Here is a 19,776-nt window from a genome sequence, read left to right on the forward strand (position 1 = left end):
ATAACATTTACATTGCCCTAGAGCAGGGGTGGGCAGATTCAGTCCTGGAGGGCCGCAGTGGCTGCAGGTTTTTGTTCCAACCCAATTGCTAAATAAGAAGCACTTATTGCTCAAGTAACACTTCTGCTTCACTTTAGTTTTCTCGCTCGTTAAGATGTTGAACCCTTATTACTTATTTTAGTCTTAAACAGCTGTAGTCTTGGTTTTTAATTGCTCCTTATTAGCAATAAGATGCAAATGACAAAAGAAACCAACATTTCTCCATTTAGCTTGTTTCCATTTACACCTGTGTGTATTTATCATGCACTATTAGGTTTAATTAAATACTTGGAAGGAAAGTGAAGAGAAAAAAGTGAAGAACTGAGAATTACTCATTTATTTTAGACTTCAAATCATTTGGATGATATCCTTAGAAAGGAAACAAAATCTAGAATATGAGAATGACTTGACATGACAGAGTTAAAGCACTAGCAAGCCATGAAATTAAATAATTGACAAGTATTGTTTTTTAATTAAGCAACTGGGTTGGAACAAAAACCTGCAGCCACTGCGGCCCTCCAGGACTGAATCTGCCCACCCCTGCCCTAGAGCAAACCAAATTATTTCAAATGGTTGTATGTTCCATACCTAGATCTAATTCTTCAGAGATATACTCAAAAGATTGAGTAATTTATTTTTTTACAACATATTAAAAGGATTATTTGACCGATCATTCTAACATGAATAAAACACACAAAACTAAATAAGATAGTTTAATATAGTACCAGTTTATATTTAAAAAAATCCTAGAACTGAATTTTCTTACAACTGAAATGACTTCCTCAGGAAAACTCCCTTACTTAGGCTTCTCCAAGTAAACAAGAAATACAATACTTTATGTGAGAAAGGTTCTTTGAATTCCTTAACAAAGCACACATTATGACATCACAGCTGGTTTACTGCAGTAATGTAAGTCAACTGCAGAAGGGCAATTGATTTGAAATAGTACAAATAAAAATCACTTTAAAAACAGCAAAAAAATCCAGCAGACAGAAAAGTCATGCAATACACAAAGCTATTATAAAATGTACCTGGGGGTTTCTGATTTCCAGATGCTCTAGTACATTAGAGGATGATGCAGAACCAAAATGTTCTTCAGCCATTTTTTTGACTTGAGTGTGCAATTGCTCCAGCTCCCTGTAAACATCAGCAAAATGTGCTTGGGAGGGACAGCCTTTTTCAACCTACAAAAATCAAAGAAAATTTGTAAAGAACAGAAACACTGTAGACAACCATACCTCTGATTGTCATTTCTGCTAAAATTAGATGGTGGGTTTGGGGCAAAAAAAAAAAAAAAAACCCACACAACAAAAATTTACAAATGAATGGTGAGAAAAAAGAAAAATAAATACCCAAAGTCCAACACTCCTTCAATGGTTCATCAAGTTCAAACCACCATATCCAGTGACAACCCCAACCAACCTAAGCAAAACAATTATTTTGACCACGGTTTTATTTTTTTAAATAATAAAACACAATTTTATAACAATAAAATGTCTATATTATGCACAGATAGCTACAACCATCTATCAATTTTCTAAATTTGGTACATTAAAAAAAAAATAAAAAAAAAAAATACTGCAGCACTTGGAAAACACATAGAAATAAATGTGTTGGGATTAACAGAGTTGTCCTATGACAGCGGAGTGGTGGCTCTGTGGCTAGGGATCTGCACCGGCAATCCGAAGGTTGCTGGTTTGAATCTGTAAATGCCAGATGTGATTCCACTCCGTTCGGCCCTTAAACAACAACTGCTGTCCTGGGCATGACATTAACCCTCATCCAACCCAGCAAGCAGGTCCTCCAACTTTCAGGGAAAACTTGGGGGTTGGTGGCAGGATTGGCCCACCAACCACTATAAAAAAAAACAAAAAAAAAACCTCATACTGTTTCATAGGTCCATAAATATTTGGACAGAGACAACTTGTTTCTAATTTTGGTTCTGTACATTACCACAATGAATTTTAAATGAAACAACTCAGTTGAAGTGCAGACCTTCAGCTTTAATTCAGTGGGGTGAACAAAACGATTGCATAAAAATGTGAGGCAACTAAAGCATTTTTTTAACATAATCCATTCATTTCAGGGGCTCAAAAGTAATTGGACAATTGACTCAAAGGCTATTTCATGGGCAGGTGTGTGCGCAAGTCTGTCGTTGTGTCATTATCAATTAAGCAGATAAAAGGCCTGGAGTTGATTTGAGGTGTGGTGCTTGCATGTGGAAGATTTTGCTGTGAACAGAATAACATGCGGTCAAAGGAGCTCTCCATGCAGGTGAAAGAAGCCATCCTTAAGCTGCAAAAAACAGAAAAAACCCATCCGAGAAATTACTACAATATTACGAGTGGCAAAATCTACAGTTTGGTACATCCTGAGAAAGAAAGCAAGCACTGGTGAACTCAGCAACACAAAAAGACCTGGACGTCCACGGAAGACAACAGTGGTGGATAATCGCAGAATCATTTCCATGGTGAAGAGAAACCCCTTCACAACAGCCAACCAAGTGAACAACACTCTCCAGGGGGTAGGCGTATCGATATCCAAGTCTACCATAAAGAGAAGACTGCATGAAAGTAAATACAGAGGGTGCACTGCAAGGTGCAAGCCACTTATAAGCCTCAAGAATAGAAAGGCGAGATTGGACTTTGCTAAAGAACATCAAAAAAAATCCAGCACAGTTCTGGATAAACATTCTTTGGACAGATGAAACCAAGATCAACCTCTACCAGAATGATGGCAAGAAAAAAGTATGGAGAAGGCGTGGAACAGCTCATTATCCAAAGCATACCACATCATCTGTAAAACACAGTGGAGGCAGTGTGATGGGTTGGGCGTGCATGGCTGCCAGTGGCACTGGGACATTAGTGTTTATGGATGATGTGACACAGGACAGAAGCAGCCGAATGAATTCTGAGGTGTTCAGAGACATACTGTCTGCTCAAATCCAGCTAGATGCAGTCCAATTGATTGGGCGGCGTTTCATGATACAGATGGACAATGACCCAAAACATGCAGCCAAAGCAACCCAGGAGTTTATTAAAGCAAAGAAGTGGAAAATTCTTGAATGGCCAAGTCAGTCACCTGATCTTAACCCAATTGAGCATGCATTTCACTTGGTGAAGACTAAACTTCGCACAGAAAGGCCCACAAACAAACAGCAACTGAAAGCCGCTGCAGTAAAGGCCTGGCAGAGCATTAAAAAGGAGGAAACCCAGCATCTGGTGATGTCCAAGAGTTCAAGACTTCAGGCTGTCATTGCCAGCAAAGGGTTTTCAACCAAGTACTAGAAATGAACATTTTATTTCCAGTTATTTAATTTGTCCAATTACTTCTGAGCCTCTGAAATTAAGGGATTGTGTTCAAAAAATACTTTAGTTGCCTCACATTTTTATGCAATCGTTTTGTTCACCCCACTGAATTAAAGCTGAAAGTCTGCACTTCAACTGCATCCAAGTTGTTTAATTTAAAATTCATGGTGGTAATGTACAGAACCAAAATTAGAAACAAGTTGTCTCTGTCCAAATATTTATGGACCTAACTGTATGTACTTTAAGCTGAAACACTGATAGCTTCTGGAAAAGCAAAGAATGTGGATTATGTATTTTGAAAAACGTGAGATGTTAACAAGATATGCTTAACAGACAGAATGCTATATTCTCTCCTTAGAAAAGAGCTCTAAATATTTCCTCACACAACTGTGGTCAAATCTACTGGCAGAGAATAAATAACAAGCACCAGAAGTGCATTGTAATACGTTTTAAATGTTTCTTTGCATTAAATGCTTTGCAACTCATTTCAGTGTATGCAATACCTTCTTGTCTAAAATTACCATTACAGTCTTCCTTTACATCTTACAAAAGGGGGTCGGGGAAGCAAACCTATAAAATCTGGTAAAAACACTGTAGAGGTTTAGTTTCTAATAGACTTTCCCTGCACATCAAAATTAGTTTTAGTAACTATAACAAACTAACTACAATGAGTTTTGTTTGTGTCAATTTTAAACATAACAAATAACTGTTGACTTTTTGATGTATAAATAGTAGACTGACAATTAAAAACAGAGTGGTACATTTTAAACCGATCATCAATTCGCTTTTTATGTGAAAAGTCTGTTTGTGTCTAATTGTACTTTGCTTATAAATCATTGTCTCAAGATTTTAAACTGAAGAAAAAAATTCCACGCTAACAGAGTCTGAGAATTTATTTAATAGGATCAGTGTTCTGTATATTGTACAATACAGTCAGCCCTATCCACGGGTTCCACAATTGTGGCTTCAACCAACCAAAGTCTGAAAATATTCCTCCCCCAAAAAAAAAAAAACAACAACAACTGATCTGTTGTTTAGGCATACCCTACTGTAGCCTCCCACCAAGAAATCACACGCCTACAATCACGGCAAGATGTGTTTGATGATGCAAAGAAAAAGGAGAAACAGCTTCCTGTTACAATGTTTCTAACTAAAGTATCTAAAATTGTGAAGCCTCAACATTCAATGCTTTGAGGATCCTCAGTCCTCAACTGCCACATTTCCTAACATTATGCTCCTCAGGGGGCACAGACTACCCAAAGGAGCCGAGATACCTGGAGAAACCAGCTATGAATTACCACCGTGAATGACAGGTGGGGGGGGGTCGGACGCAGCACATCAAGATGATTGCTTGGCTCCAGGTGAGTCTCGGATTTGGACCTTGGGCTTGGGACAACTCAGAGAGCCGGGAGAAAAATGTGGTATGTGGGTTGCCCCTGATCCATGCAGTGAGGTGGAGTCAGGCAGAGTGCATGAGGTTACAAAGGGACAAACCAGTTGGGAACATGTGGTGCGGCTAAAGACCTGAGTGGCATGGAAGAAACAGCGCTGAATAAGTCAAACGGTCATATCTAGGGCCGCTTACCACCAATCAGTGTAAAGAGTCTAATTCCATTCCTCTGTCTCTCGCAACCCCCAGGTCATTAGTATTACTGAGCGTCCTCCAAAGCGTCAATGTCTGCAATCGGAATGTTAACACAGTGGGTGAGAGAGAGAGAGAAAGAATAAATTTATATCTTCTCTATTCATACTGTAATTATATTTTATATGTGTACTAGTAATTTATATATTCTGTGTATTTCTCTTTCAGGTCATTAAAATGTAAGTAATCTGCAAGTGATGGAATGAAAGAATGTTACGTTGCTGCTAACATCTACTATGTAGTTAGGCATACCCATGGTTGCACCTGTACTGAACACGTACAGACATTTTTTTATCATTATTACCTGAACAATACAGTACTATACAGAAACTTTTTAATGAAAGCGAAACAAAGAGGCCAGACAGAACTTTGCAGGAAGGTGCGAAAAGCAGGAATTCTGATAATTATCACAATGTTCAAGACAACTGAAATTGATTCCCCATCAAATGTTTGTGTCTTTCAGGATAATCAATCTAAACATAAAAACCACACAAGGTCCAAAAGGAAATGCTAAGCTGCTGAAGGGTCCATCAGTAACTTCTAACTCATTCACAAAAAAGCATGATCAAAAATGAGAAAAGCATGACAGAGCAAATAGTCTTATAGGTAATACTTAGAACAGCAGATATTAAAAAAATCTGGCAAGATTTCAGTTTAAAGAAAAATTGAACTACTGTTAATTCTGGGTGCCAAGAATTTTGTCCAGCAAAAAAAAAAAAAAAAAACAAAAAAAAAACCCACCACAAACACGACAATTTCCAAACAGGCAAATAAAAACTTCTAAGCACTATACATAAGGCCAGTTTCCTCTTTGGTGTTGTGCCCGAAAACCTTTGAAAACTGAAAAAAATGGTTTTATGCAATACTGTACATGCCAGGATTTCATTGATCATAATCATTTTAAAAACAGATTGTGCTGGCTACATTGTAAACAACAATCATCTTTAGAAACATCTGTACTTGGCACACAATTTTCACAAACATAAGTATCTCAGGCCTCGTTTGCATAAGTCATACAGTGGTGTGAAAAACTATTTGCCCCCTTCCTGATTTCTTATTCTTTTGCATGTTTGTCACACAAAATGGTTCTGATCATCAAACACATTTAACCATTAGTCAAATATAACACAAGTAAACACAAAATGCAGTTTGTAAATGGTGGTTTTTATTATTTAGGGAGAAAAAAAAATCCAAACCTACATGGCCCTGTGTGAAAAAGTAATTGCCCCCTGAACCTAATAACTGGTTGGGCCACCCTTAGCAGCAATAACTGCAATCAAGCGTTTGCGATAACTTGCAATGAGTCTTTTACAGCACTCTGGAGGAATCTTGGCCCACTCATCTTTGCAAAATTGTTGTAATTCAGCTTTATTTGAGGGTTTTCTAGCATGAACCGCCTTTTTAAGGCCATGCCATAGCATCTCAATTGGATTCAGGTCAGGACTTTGACTAGGCCACTCCAAAGTCTTCATTTTGTTTTTCTTCAGCCATTCAGAGGTGGATTTGCTGGTGTGTTTTGGGTCATTGTCCTGTTGCAGCACCCAAGATCGCTTCAGCTTGAGTTGACGAACAGATGGCCAGACATTCTCCTTCAGGATTTTTTGGTAGACAGTAGAATTCATGGTTCCATCTATCACAGCAAGCCTTCCAGGTCCTGAAGCAGCAAAACAACCCCAGACCATCACACTACCACCACCATATTTTACTGTTGGTATGATGTTCTTTTTCTGAAATGCTGTGTTCCTTTTACGCCAGATGTAACGGGACATTTGCCTTCCAAAAAGTTCAACTTTTGACTCATCAGTCCACAAGGTATTTTCCCAAAAGTCTTGGCAATCATTGAGATGTTTCTTAGCAAAATTGAGACGAGCCCTAATTTTCTTTTTGCTTAACAGTGGTTTGCGTCTTGGACATCTGCCATGCAGGCCGTTTTTTGCCCAGTCTCTTTCTTATGGTGGAGTCGTGAACACTGACCTTAATTGAGGCAAGTGAGGCCTGCAGTTCTTTAGACGTTATCCTGGGGTCTTTTGTGACCTCTCGGATGAGTCGTCCTCTGCGCTCTTGGGGTAATTTTGGTTGGCCGGCCACTCCTGGGAAGGTTCACCACTGTTCCATGTTTTTGCCATTTGTGGATAATGGCTCTCACTGTGGTTTGCTGGAGTCCCAAAGCTTTAGAAATGGCTTTATAACCTTTACCAGACTGATAGATCTCAATTACTTCTGTTCTCATTTGTTCCTGAATTTCTTTGGATCTTGGCATGATGTCTAGCTTTTGAGGTGCTTTTGGTCTACTTCTCTGTGTCAGGCAGCTCCTATTTAAGTGATTTCTTGATTGAAACAGGTGTGGCAGTAATCAGGCCTGGGGGTGGCTACGGAAATTGAACTCAGGTGTGATACACCACAGTTAGGTTATTTTTTAACAAGGGGGCAATTACTTTTTCACACAGGGCCATGTAGGTTTGGATTTTTTTTCTTCCTAAATAATAAACACCATCATTTAAAAACTGCACTTTGTGTTTACTTGTGTTATATTTGACTAATGGTTAAATGTGTTTGATGATCAGAAACATTTTGTGTGACAAACATGCAAAAGAATAAGAAATCAGGAAGGGGGCAAATAGTTTTTCACACCACTGTATTAAATGAAAGAATTCCAACTGCACAATGAAGCAACCATACAAAACACTTCACAGCAACTATTTCCATTTCCATTGTCGGTAAGCTTCTGGCACATGATTTTTGCAGTTTGAAACCTTTAAAAAGTACATATGCATAATATTCCTCAAATGCCCAAACCCCAACAATATGCCATATGAGATTAAATGGTTTGCAAAAATGACATTGAGAAAATATTTTAATACGATTTTTATATAATGCACATCATCTCAGGTTTCAGGAAATTCTAATAAAAATATAGCTAAAAGAAATTAATGATAAAATTTTGTGTTACAATATACAAGAAGATGTAATCTACACAAATATACAATCAATTTCTCTACTGGCTTAATCTTTATTGGCAGCATGATGCACAAAGCAGAAATCATCTCTGGGTGGGTCTTCTGTCCATTGAAGGGCATACTCACACACATTTTGCCAGCTTGGAGCTGCAACTCAGCCAAATATGCAAGGGAGGGAGCTAGTGTTCAGAGGATGTCAGAGTGCCTGGAGTAATCCCAAATTGATACAAGAAGAACATGCAAAGTCCAGAAATTTTTTCTGGGTCTATACTCCATTTGTGAAGCTCAAACTCAAATCCACTATTTCCCACAAAAAATGTAAATGTTTTTGTGCGACCTAATACTGTTGCTTATTACACTTACACATTGTAGTACATGCAGCAGCGAAAATCCTTGTAAGAAAGCAGTTCTGTTCATGTTCAATGAAGACAATTATAAGTGTTAAAAGCAAAAATTCTACCACATTTAATTTAGCCTCCTAAAGATCAGTAACCTACCTTCATGATTAAAAACTCCCAGACAGTCATAACCCTGGCCAGCCGAGGCAGAACAAGCTCCATGAGCTCTTCGTCACCACACTGCTGAATTATCTGAAGAATAATCATCAAATGTTGATTTCTGCTTTAACATGTTCACTCAAAAAGCTTATAGTTAAAGTTCACAATAATTGCTTTAGACCACTGGCAGTAAATTTGTCTCAACAAATGTAGAATTTGCTCTCAATCAAAACATTTAGTTACTGCAGTTACAATTTCTAAAACACCATAAAAATCAAACCTATGACTTGAAAGCTGCAAGTAATTCCATTTGGGTGTCATGCATGCTGAAAAAAAAGTTATCAGAATGATGAATCTTCACAAGAATGTGCTCCCCCCTAATGCTCATCATCCTTGGATGTTTGATTAAAGAATAAGTTATTTCTGAAGCAATATTTTTCACAATTGTTTTAAACACTGATTTACCCAAACAATTTGTTTTGGTAAGTGTAGCTTTGTTTGTTTATTCATTCTTTAATTTGAAAACAAACAAACAAACAAAAGATGAAACACCAAACTGGCTCAACAGGCTATGAGGCCCTAAAGCCAGCAAAAAATGAAAGCCTTCAAACTTACTAAATATGTTTAATTTGAAGTAGCAAAGGATCAGATTTAAAAAAAAATGCCTTCTGCATGTTCATGGAATATTTAATATGATAAAGTTGGAAGTACAAATGTGGTTGCTTCTCTGTTCACAACAACTGGCGTGGGTGAGCCACCAGCATGACAGAAGCTATGGTTCAAAACTGGAAGGGCCGAAGTAGAAAATGACAAGATAAAGCACATGTATCTATCTTGTTAGCAGGATATTCTCTACACGCTTCTGCTGAAAAAAAATTTGTTGACTGAAACTAATCATTGTCAGTGTGTAAATAATAGTAATAATTAGTTTTAAATGTCACAATTCAACACCTTCCAAAAGCTAAACCATTTACATAAGAACTCTTAACTGTTACATAAAGCTTTGAAGCATCAGCACTAAGAAATAGATAGATACTTTATTAATCCCAAGGGGAAATTCACATACTCCAGAAGCAGCATACCGATACAAAAAAACAATATTAAAGATTGATAATAATGCAGGTAAAAACAGACAATAACTTTGATGTTAACGTTTACCCCCCCAGGTGGAATTGAAGAGTCGCATAGTTTGGGGGAGGAACGATCTCCTCAGTCTGTCAGTGGAGCAGGACATTGACAGCAGTCTGTCGCTGAAACTGCTCTTCTGTCTGGAGATGACACTGTTTAGTGGATGCAGTGGATTCTCCATAATTGATAGGAGCCTGCTTAGTGTCCGTTGCTCTGCCACAGATGTCAAACTGTCCAGCTCCATGCCAACAATTGAGCCTGCCTTCCTCACCAGCTTGTCCAGGCGTGAGGAGTCTCTTCTTTCTTCTAAGAAATGTGCTGCTGCAACTAGCAAGATCAGTATACTTATTCTACCCACAATTTGCCTGTTTGATCCTTCCAGTATTCATTAGTCTCCCAGTTTAATTCTGGAAAAAAGAAAATATCTCTAGAGCTCTATGGCTGGTGATGTCTAGAAAGCTCTAACATCACAAAGGGCAGCCCAGTAGGACAAAGCATGGTGTTTGCTGGATATTTCTGTATTTCCCAGTTGCAACAGCAAAAAATCCTGCTCTCTGGGGCAAAGTCATTTTTCCTTGTTAGGTATCATTTTCTATTCCCCTCATGTACACCACCAATTGCCAGTTTTTCTGGCATTAATGTAGCTTCAAGTAGTACAAATTCCTCCTTTTAACTTTGCAGTTGTTCCCGTTTCTCATCCTAATTTTTTGTGGCTCCTCATTGATGTGTTCTAGCTCACAGGAGTTAGTTTCAGTAACAAGGCTAAACGTCTCATCTTCAAAGTGTGACATATTAATGGTATTAAAATGAGAGCTTATTTGTATAAAAATGAAGGTATTACAAAAAAAAATATATATATAACCTAAGTGATCAAATTGATTTCAAAGTACAGCTAGAACTGCAGCATTAATGAACTCTGCCCCAGGTGGGTGAAACGTTGCAATGAAAGGAGGCAGAGAAAGAAGTGAGAGGACAGCGGGAAGTCTTTAGAATTGGCAGAATCTCAGAAAAATAAATTATACTTTTGTGAAAATGATATGGATGCACACTTTTCTGATATTTGTGTGCTCTCAAATTGTTAATACTCTGGAACATTCCGTGCTGTGCAGTGGAGGTTTTATCTGGTAAGCTTTAGTTTCAGGTTTGCTCTAATACCCTTTAGACTGCCATTATAAACTCCTGAGGGACATTCATTTTATTGTATTTTAAAATAATATAAGGCAAATGAATATACTGAATATCACAACTGCAAATTAACTTAAATTGCAAAAAAGATATAAATTTAAAAAGTTGATTAGTCCTTTTCCAAACAAAAATCTGAAGGGAAGTTTGCCACTCTGTGTTGCTTCATTTGGCAGCACAATTTTCAGATGAGCAATACCAAACTTTGTAGAGTTGTAAACTAGGCCTCAGAATGAGAGCTACTAAGTGAATGACCTTCCACACATGTAATAAATATTATATACACAGTATAAAACACTAACATTTCACCTGTAAGACATCATTAGGTCACCTTATCCTACAATACTTTACCTATTAAGTAGATTAATGCATCTGATCAATATGTTAATTTAAGGCATGTTTGTTTCAAAAAGTACATTCAATACGTAAAGCAATATATGAAATAAAGTAAGAATTTTGGATTGCTACCTCTTTTAATCGAGCTTTTCGTCTCTGGATTTGTTGTTCAGTAGAAACGCCACCAAGATATTTTGGAGGCCTACCAGGCTTGGCTCTTCTACCTTGACGCCCTGATCTCCCTGCAACTTTAGAATGCGCAGGTCTTCCTGGTCCTTTTGGTCTCCCAGGACCGCGAGGCCTTCCTGGCCCAGGAAAAGACAAAACCACTTGGTTCAAGGCAGCTTCGGCAGGAGGTGAAACAGACTGCAAGAAAGGGGATATTTAAAATTAAAACTTCAATTGAAAAGGATATTAAAGTAGTAATTCTCCAAGTATTAGAGCTATGATACTAAACTATTATGCTGTTATTTTGAAAGCACATATGGATTTTGGTGGGGTAAACCCACAACACATACACAGGCCTTCCCTCTAAAACCTGTTGCAGAGAACTTGAAACTTAGTATTCTGCATTTTACATTATTAAAGAGGACTTAATCTACTTATATTACAACAGTTCTCAAAAGAAATATACCTTCTTTATATTTGAGGAAATAAAACAATATACCAAATGCCCACTGTAGATTCATAGAAATGCGTGAAATTAAGGCACTATGAAAAACCCTTCCCAATGACAGTTATCATCCTGCACTTCTATTTTTCACCTCACAATATTTTACTCCTAGAGAATGAAAGCCTAGTTAAAGATTCAATCATTACATAAAAATATTGGGTTTTGTAGAGCAACATTGTAAATAAATATGCTAAATTATAAGGGATAATTTTACATTTCCCTGAGTGGAAGGAGGGAGTTCATATAGGTATGCAAATATGCTTAAAAAAAAAAAAAAAAAAAGGCTGTCACACTTGCTACCAAGAGTAAGTCAATGTAGTATTGTGCCTTAATAATTTTCCCACAAACTGAAAATATAACCACTGTCTTCAGTCAATGCAAATAAAGGACTATAAAATACTTTTAATAAGAGAGCTCTTAAAAGTATATATTTAAATAGTATCAATGTGCTAGTGAAAACACCAGTGTCATAACTATATGACCTCTTAAATACTGGCACAGAACACTAAAACTAAACCTCATCAAATACAAAGCTGAGAAGAGAAAAATGAGTTACCAACCACCCATTACACATAACTATCCGCAAAATTAAGCACAGAAGGAGAAAAATTGCAAGGTAAAAATATCCACCTATAGCAGGCATAGTGAAATTACAAAATTCTTAAGTATGATAAATATATTTCATCTTGGTGTACTTCCAGCACACACCCAAAAATATTTATAGACAAAAAAACCCTATAATTAAATTACAGTTTTTTTTTGCTGTGCAACCTCCCCTACCATAACCTATCGTCTATGGGGGAGGAGCAAAAGCTTTAGATTTGTCAAAAATTTGGATTTCCATTTTTTGATAGATTAACGTTTTAGGGTCCCGATACCGAAAACATTGATATCTCGATTAGGGATGCACCGATACCGAAACGGGTATCTGGTATCAGCCTCGATACCAACATCTTCTAAAGTACTCGTACTCGTTAAAAGTCCCCCGATACCACGGTCTGAGAAATGTCTATGTTTGAGCGGCGTGTAAGGGGTTAATCACAGGCGCCGAGTGCCCGCCCCGGCTGCAGCTCAGAGCGGGAGAAGGCGAGGCGAGACATGTCAGCCGTGTGGAACTATTTCAAAGTGAATGAAGACGACAAAACAAAGGCGGACTGCAAATTGTGCTCAGCGAAATTGTCCAGAGGAGGCTCAAAAGGTAGCGCATTTAACACAAGTAATTTAATCAAGCACCTAAAATCCCAACCACGACAACGAGTACAAAGAGTTTACCCACGCTTCTAAACCAACACAACCCACGCTGCAGCAAAACTCTTGCAAGACGAGAGAAAAATGTCCAGAGACAATCCACGTGCTGTGAAAATAACAACAGGCAATTATCGAGTACATTGCATTGAGTGACCAGCCACTCTCGGAGGTAGAAAATGTGGGATTCCTGCGTCTCCTCCATGTTCTGGAGCCCAGATATGATGTCCCAAGCCGCTGCTACATGACTGACACGGAGCTGCCTAAACTACACGACTCCGTGAAAAAACATATCCACAGGCTACTGCAAGCCTCCTCTGCGTTTAGTTTCACCACGGATATTTGGACAAGCAGTGTTAGCCCCGTGTCGCTAATTAGCCTAACCTCCCAGTGGATAGACGAGAGTTTCTTGTTTTTTTTGTTAAATTATATGACTAAAGCTGTTACCTGTAAATTTAAATCATGTTTTTATTAAGTACTCGGTATCGGCAAGTACTCAGTATCGGCGAGTACTGAAATGCAAGTACTCGTACTCGTTTTACAAAAAAGTGGTATCGGTGCATCCCTAATCTCGATGATGGGTGTGTGTGTCTGTCTGTCACAGTTTCTTGAGGATGGTCTACAGCTAAAATGACTAGTTTTTAAGCCAAATCGTGCAACAGAAAGAGGCACTCTAGAGGAACATAAATCAGCAATTAATTATGAATTTTTCTTGTCAATCGTTATCATAATTACCTATTTTATGATCAGAAATTTCAGCATCAGAGCAGTAAAAAATTACTGAAATGTTAAAGAATAGAATGGGTAACTTGGCTCCTGAGTCACAAAGCCTATTGACACTCATGTCCGAATTTTTCCTAAATATAAAGATTCTCACTCACATTCTTTTCACTCGCTGGTTATAGCTCTTAAATCCATAGTCTGAAATGCCAAATCTAGACTCATCATCTGCTGCTTTTCCACTAGTACCAGTAACTAGACTGAGGCTGTTTGCTTAGTTCCAGGTGTTTTTTCATTATAAGCTTTTGAAGAGTAAACACGCAAGTCGCAAGGACAGGTTTGCTAAACTTTGTAGTTTTAACTCATTTGTTTTAATGGCTGTTAACGGTAATGCATTAGGGTAGCACTTTGCGTAATGAGAAAAGCGCTATATAAATGTAAGGAATTTTATTATGTTTCAACTCATTTTTTTTTCTTATCTGTTCATTTTATTATTATAAAGTACTTTAGTCAACTTTTAGATGTTTTAAAAGTGCTATACAAATAAGTAAGTTTTGGATATTACTGTAGTTATTTCTTTGTGGTTTTTCCCTTCTCCACCTTTGTTATCACTATAACAGAGTGGGATGCATGTTTTAGTCAACATTTTTCATACTCACTGTATATAGTTTTGGTTTTATTTATTTATATAGCACATTTAAAACAACTAGAAGTTGACCAAAGTGCTTTACATAAAATAAAGGGTAACAATATGAAATAAAAGCCAGATATAAAATTATTAAAAAAAAATAAAAATAAATTATACATACATGAACACACATATACGCATAAGATTAACACAGTATAAACAATATAAATAGAAAGATTTAACCACCCAAACTCATAAGCTAAAAAGCAAGCAAATAAAAGTGCATTTTTAGCAGAAACAAAACTAAGTGTGGGAGCCGACCTTATTACAAGAGGCAAACCATTTCGCAATTTAGGACCAGCCATAGCAAATCCATGTTCACCCCTCAGCTACCTGGCTGATGAATATGGAACAATAAGATCAGCTAAGTACGGTGGAGCTGACCCGTGAAGGGCTTTAAAAACAAACTCCAAAATCTTAAAATTAACCCTATAACTAACACAGGGAGACCAATACTGGAGCAATGTGATCTGTTTTTTTTTTTTTGCTGCTGGTCAAAACCATCCAGTGTTTTATATCATCTAAGCAGTTAAAAAGCTTTGTCACAGATTCCATTTCACCCGATTGCAATGGAAAATAAATCTGGGTATCAACAGCATAACAATGATACGGAATGTTATACTTGTTTAGTATAGAGTAGAACGATAACATATATAAAGAGAAGAGGTCCAGACCTAAAACAGACCCTATAGGGTACCTCACAGGTTACTGAAGTAGAAGGAGACGTTGTACTACCCACATTTACAAAAAAAAAAATCCTGCCTTTGAGGTAATCCGCAAACGATTTAAGAGCAGTATTCCGAATACCAACCCACCTCTCAAGCCTGTTAATCAGAATGTCATGATCAACCAGGTCAAATCCAATAAAATTAGCACGGAGCACTTCCCTGAATCAGTTGCCAGCAGATCGTTTGTCACTCTTAAGCACTTTGAGCTACTTTTTGTATGAAAATGTGCTATATAAATAAATGTTGTTGTTGTCTTTGCAGCACCGATTCTGTGCTGTGAAATGTTCTGAATCCCAACTGAAACTTATCAAGAATATTGTTGTGCTCCACAAAAACCTGTAGCAGGGTACCTACAACTTTCACCAAAAACTTTGGTGAGATATGGTAATTTGGAAATGGGATGGAAGCTACTAGGAACCAAGGGATTAAGGTTTGCCTTTTTTAAAACATGGGCTGAATCACTGCATGCTTAAAGCATGTAGGAACAATCCTAATCTGCAATGAGCTATTATCAATTGCTAGCACATTAAAATCGATAACATAAAACATCCCTTTAAAGAATCGAGCAAGTATACAATCAAGAGGACAAAAAGATATCTTCATATAACTTACAATTTTCGTCAGGTCTGAAATAGGCTGGCTAAAACTGAAGAAGTACAAAGGAATGAATGATGATCAGTAATTGTACTAAAAGTGATGCAAAAAAGTCATCACAAGAGAGTGATGAATTCCCAAGGGTTGTTAAGAGTTGACAACAATTGGGGGGGGGGGGGCAAAAAACGCACACACACTTCTATGCAGGGCTATATTACACATCAAAGTTTCCTAACAATCTTCAGCATACTGATACAGAGGTATCTTGTCCAGCACATTTACTACTCAATTCTGGCATGAAAAGCAAATATTGCACAAAAGCAAAACAAATCCAAACTATTGTGCTTACAGACAGTAAGCAAAGGTTTGATTTGTCTTCAATTTCTTTTTTTTTGTTATAAATTGATCTATTTGTATGGAATGATTACAATAAAATAAATAAAATTTAAAAAAAAGATAATGTAAGCAAACCATGCAGGCAGGTGTTGTCTGGTTCCAAGTTGGGGGAGGGGGGGGGGGATTTATCTTGCAGACAGTTTACCTAAGGAAGATACTACACTAGAAGTGTAGCTTATTGATAATTCAGTATGCCAATTCAAAAGTCAAATTTCTGAAAACAATAACAAAATGCTGCACTGTAAATAATGTATTGATTAGCCATGTTTGCCTGTCAAAATTCAAAAGTTAAAAATTAATAAAAATAGTTATCACTTTCACAATGTAGAGGCTGTCAAATTAATAAACAGATGGTGCTAGATCCTCACACTCCTTTTTAGGCAAAAATTTTGTTCTCATATTAAGAATGTTACTTGTCCCCACAGGGCTCACTTTAAGATAATGAAAGACCAAAAAAACATTTGTTCCAATCCCTTTCTGATTATTGACTGTTTTTCAGTGCAATACAAACACTTCAAGAATAAGCAGTATACTTAAATTCAGGAATTTTTAATCTAACACCTTATATTACTGCATAAATAGATACTACCTGTGCATCTTGAAGAGGTACTGATGGGGTAGAAAGATTCAGGGTCTCTGTAGCTGGCAAGGCCTCCCTTTCAGGTTTTTCAATGGAATTGGAGCCTTGAGATCCAGGAGATAACCCTGTTGTCTCAGCTATATGATTAGCCAGAATACCTAGTCCAGGCTCTTGCAGATATGTGTCCGACTCCACATCATTCTTGTTCTTGTGGGCTGGATTTAGCATGTAGTGTCTAGACAAACCACCCTTTCCTATATAAGCTTTATCACAAGTTTCACACTTAAACATTTTAGGGTTCAAATTAAAATCAACAGATACAAAGACATTTTTGGTTTCATCCCCATCCTCCTCTCCAACACTCAATTCAGAATAATCATCCGAATCTGACTGATGTCCATCAGCTAAGTCCTCCCGCCTAATGAACTTGTAATCCTTTACTTTGTATTTTGGTGGCCTAGAGATGCGGCCTGAACGGGTCTTAATTTTCTGTGGCTTTTTAGGCTTTTCTTTTTCCCCTTCCTTTCTGTCAGAACCAGACGTAACAGTTCTGTGAACTGCTGGACAAAATGTCACTGTAGCCCTGGGAGCCCTACCATTCACAGCATTTTTTACAGTTGCCTTTTGTGTCATATGTATAGCTCCCACCGTAGACAACTGTTTCTGGACCAGCAGCTGAATTGGAGGTTCATTGGGACTATGAAGCACAAATTGCTGTTGCCCATCTCCCAGGACAGGTTGAATTCTAATGATCTGAGGTGAGGTGTTAAACTTTAGTCCTCCAGTCATTCCCACTTTAGCCACAGGCTGACCCAAAAGAACAGTTTTCTGCTGGACTGGTAGATTTAAAGGTGCAGATTTCTCCTTGGTTTCAGGTGTCTGCAGATTCTGAAGCTGAATGCGAATGGTTTCAAGCTGTCAAGAGAATACAAAAAATAAATAAATAAACTGTTTGCATATTTTGCGAGCAAAATGTTTATACACTATCATAATATAAAGAGTTTGGGCCACTCAGAGAGAATAAAAATTAGAAAACTAAGTGAAATTTAAAGGCTGCTAGCAAGAAACTTTCTATAGAATACGGGACAATTGAAGTTATAGAAGTCTATGGGGGCAGAAGACGTTTTATTGCAACCAATCTTAACCAAGAAGAAAATTATTCTTTGCATACTGCTTCAATACACTTTTACTGCAAGTAACACCGCATTAGAATAAACAATGCAATGAAAAACATTTACCTGAGCCCACAATAATCCCTTTATTTTCAAGTTTTCTTGTCAAACAGTGTTAGAATTCTCTAAACAGATTTAAAAAAAGACCCAAAGCTCATGCAACTTTCTTTATTTGAACCTCTCATAAAAAGCACAGCTATGTTCTACTGTTTGAATATAAACTAACAAAACCAGCATCAGTAGCTACTTGACAGAGATAAAACAGTACATCATGATAAGAAAATGTACACGTTGTGTAATATTTAGGTCTGCTCGTTAACTTGGTTAGCTGGTTTGAAAGTGTTTTTAAAACTTTTAAGTCACCTCAAAGAATTTATCAATATTTTGTTTACTACAAAACTTTGTAATAGTGATAATAAAATATAATTGCATATACTAGTAGTGCCCATAAAATGTTTTTTAAAAAACATTTTACGATATTATGTGGCTGAAATTGCTTTCACTGACAGAGACAATTGGAGTTCACATCTCTTAAATTTTTCAAAGAAATACCAGATGAAGAGTTAAATTATGCTCAAGTCTCAAGCTAAAATTGTTGTCTACATATCAACATGATAAAGTAAATAGCAGACTGAGGCACTTTGATGATAAACTACGTTGTCAGAGAAATACTGAATCATCGTAATCTTCAGGTAATGCAGCTATGAAGTTGTTTTAAACACAACAGAAATACAGAGTATAGCTTTTGTCACAAAAACAGCTGCAGAGCCCATTGCACTACATTAAAGGAGTTGCACTACATACTTTCGAAGATACAGTCAGATGCTCAGATAGGGTTTTTTAAAGCCAATAATGATCACAATTTCGTGTTACTTGATCAGCCAATTCCAATCCTGATACCAATTCAGATTTTTTTTCCTTTATCCCTTTAACAAACTTTTTACACTAAGCTCCTGCATAACCAAATGCATATAATTAATTGTACTACAGCATTTTTTACTGTTAAAAGTATACATTTACTATGTTTAAGCTGGCATGTTTTTTCCTTCAATGTATCAGCTACACATTCATTACCCTTGAGGTGAAATTACAAATATGCAGTACTTGTTTCTTACCAAAATGTATACTGTATGACACACAGCAACAAATAAACACCATACAGATCTTAAAAAAATAAGGTGAAAAAATGTATCAAATGTTCATAAAGGGTTTATCAATAAGAAACAAGACTAACATGCTTTACAAGTAAGACATTCTTATGTTAAGTTAACAAGCCTATTGTTTACTAAGCAGCAATTTCAAATATATCCTCTATCGTTTCTCTTCCCAATTAAAATGTAAGCTGCTGCACTTAAAAACAAGTTCTATCCAAACTTAAACAGTATCCATTAAAAGACAAAATAGAAATGTCCAAACTTATAAAAGTAGCTTTTGTTGCCATTTGTCAATTTCACAGGATGACTTCTTCAATTCCTTTTTCTCATTCCAAACACCTAAGTCTCTTGTAAAAATCTCTTGTGAAAATCGTCCAATTTAGACCAACAGCCAATTGATCAGAGCATCTCTCTGACATCTTACACAAAATCTGCCCATCCTGAGAAATGCATTCATGCACATCAAACATTACTAGTTGCCCAAACTTAACACATTACAGTAGCAGCAACACATCTTTGCTGCCAAACTAAGATTATATGCCACACATCAGCATCAACAATCAAAAATGTAACCACTGACCACTGTACTTTTAAAGAACACACATGCATCAGTTAATGCATTGGAAAGAGCTCTCCCATATGTTTTCCACACACTGATCTGAATTGAAATCCATTTCATTCAATTGCTCAATGTGCCTTTTAAAAAGTATTCCCATTCAGAATGTGAGGTATTTGTT

General features: G+C 37.0%; 1 protein-coding gene across 2 annotated transcripts in view; it reads right to left on the reverse strand.

The window, feature by feature from the left end:
* The window catches only part of znf839 (zinc finger protein 839), a 37,896-nt gene that overhangs the window by 13,496 nt on the left and 4,624 nt on the right, over window positions 1–19,776 (reverse strand). For both annotated transcript variants that reach the window (XM_028821497.2, XM_028821496.2), the window contains exons 2-5: window positions 16,723–17,628; window positions 11,222–11,455; window positions 8,444–8,536; window positions 1,071–1,223 (exon numbers count right to left, since the gene is read on the reverse strand). In XM_028821497.2, coding sequence (XP_028677330.2) covers window positions 1,071–1,223; window positions 8,444–8,536; window positions 11,222–11,455; window positions 16,723–17,628 — 1,386 coding nt within the window. The remainder of the gene's footprint in view (window positions 1–1,070; window positions 1,224–8,443; window positions 8,537–11,221; window positions 11,456–16,722; window positions 17,629–19,776) is intronic.

This window comes from Erpetoichthys calabaricus, chromosome 16 (assembly GCF_900747795.2).
Source record: "Erpetoichthys calabaricus chromosome 16, fErpCal1.3, whole genome shotgun sequence".
In the NCBI taxonomy this organism is placed as follows: domain Eukaryota; kingdom Metazoa; phylum Chordata; class Cladistia; order Polypteriformes; family Polypteridae; genus Erpetoichthys; species Erpetoichthys calabaricus.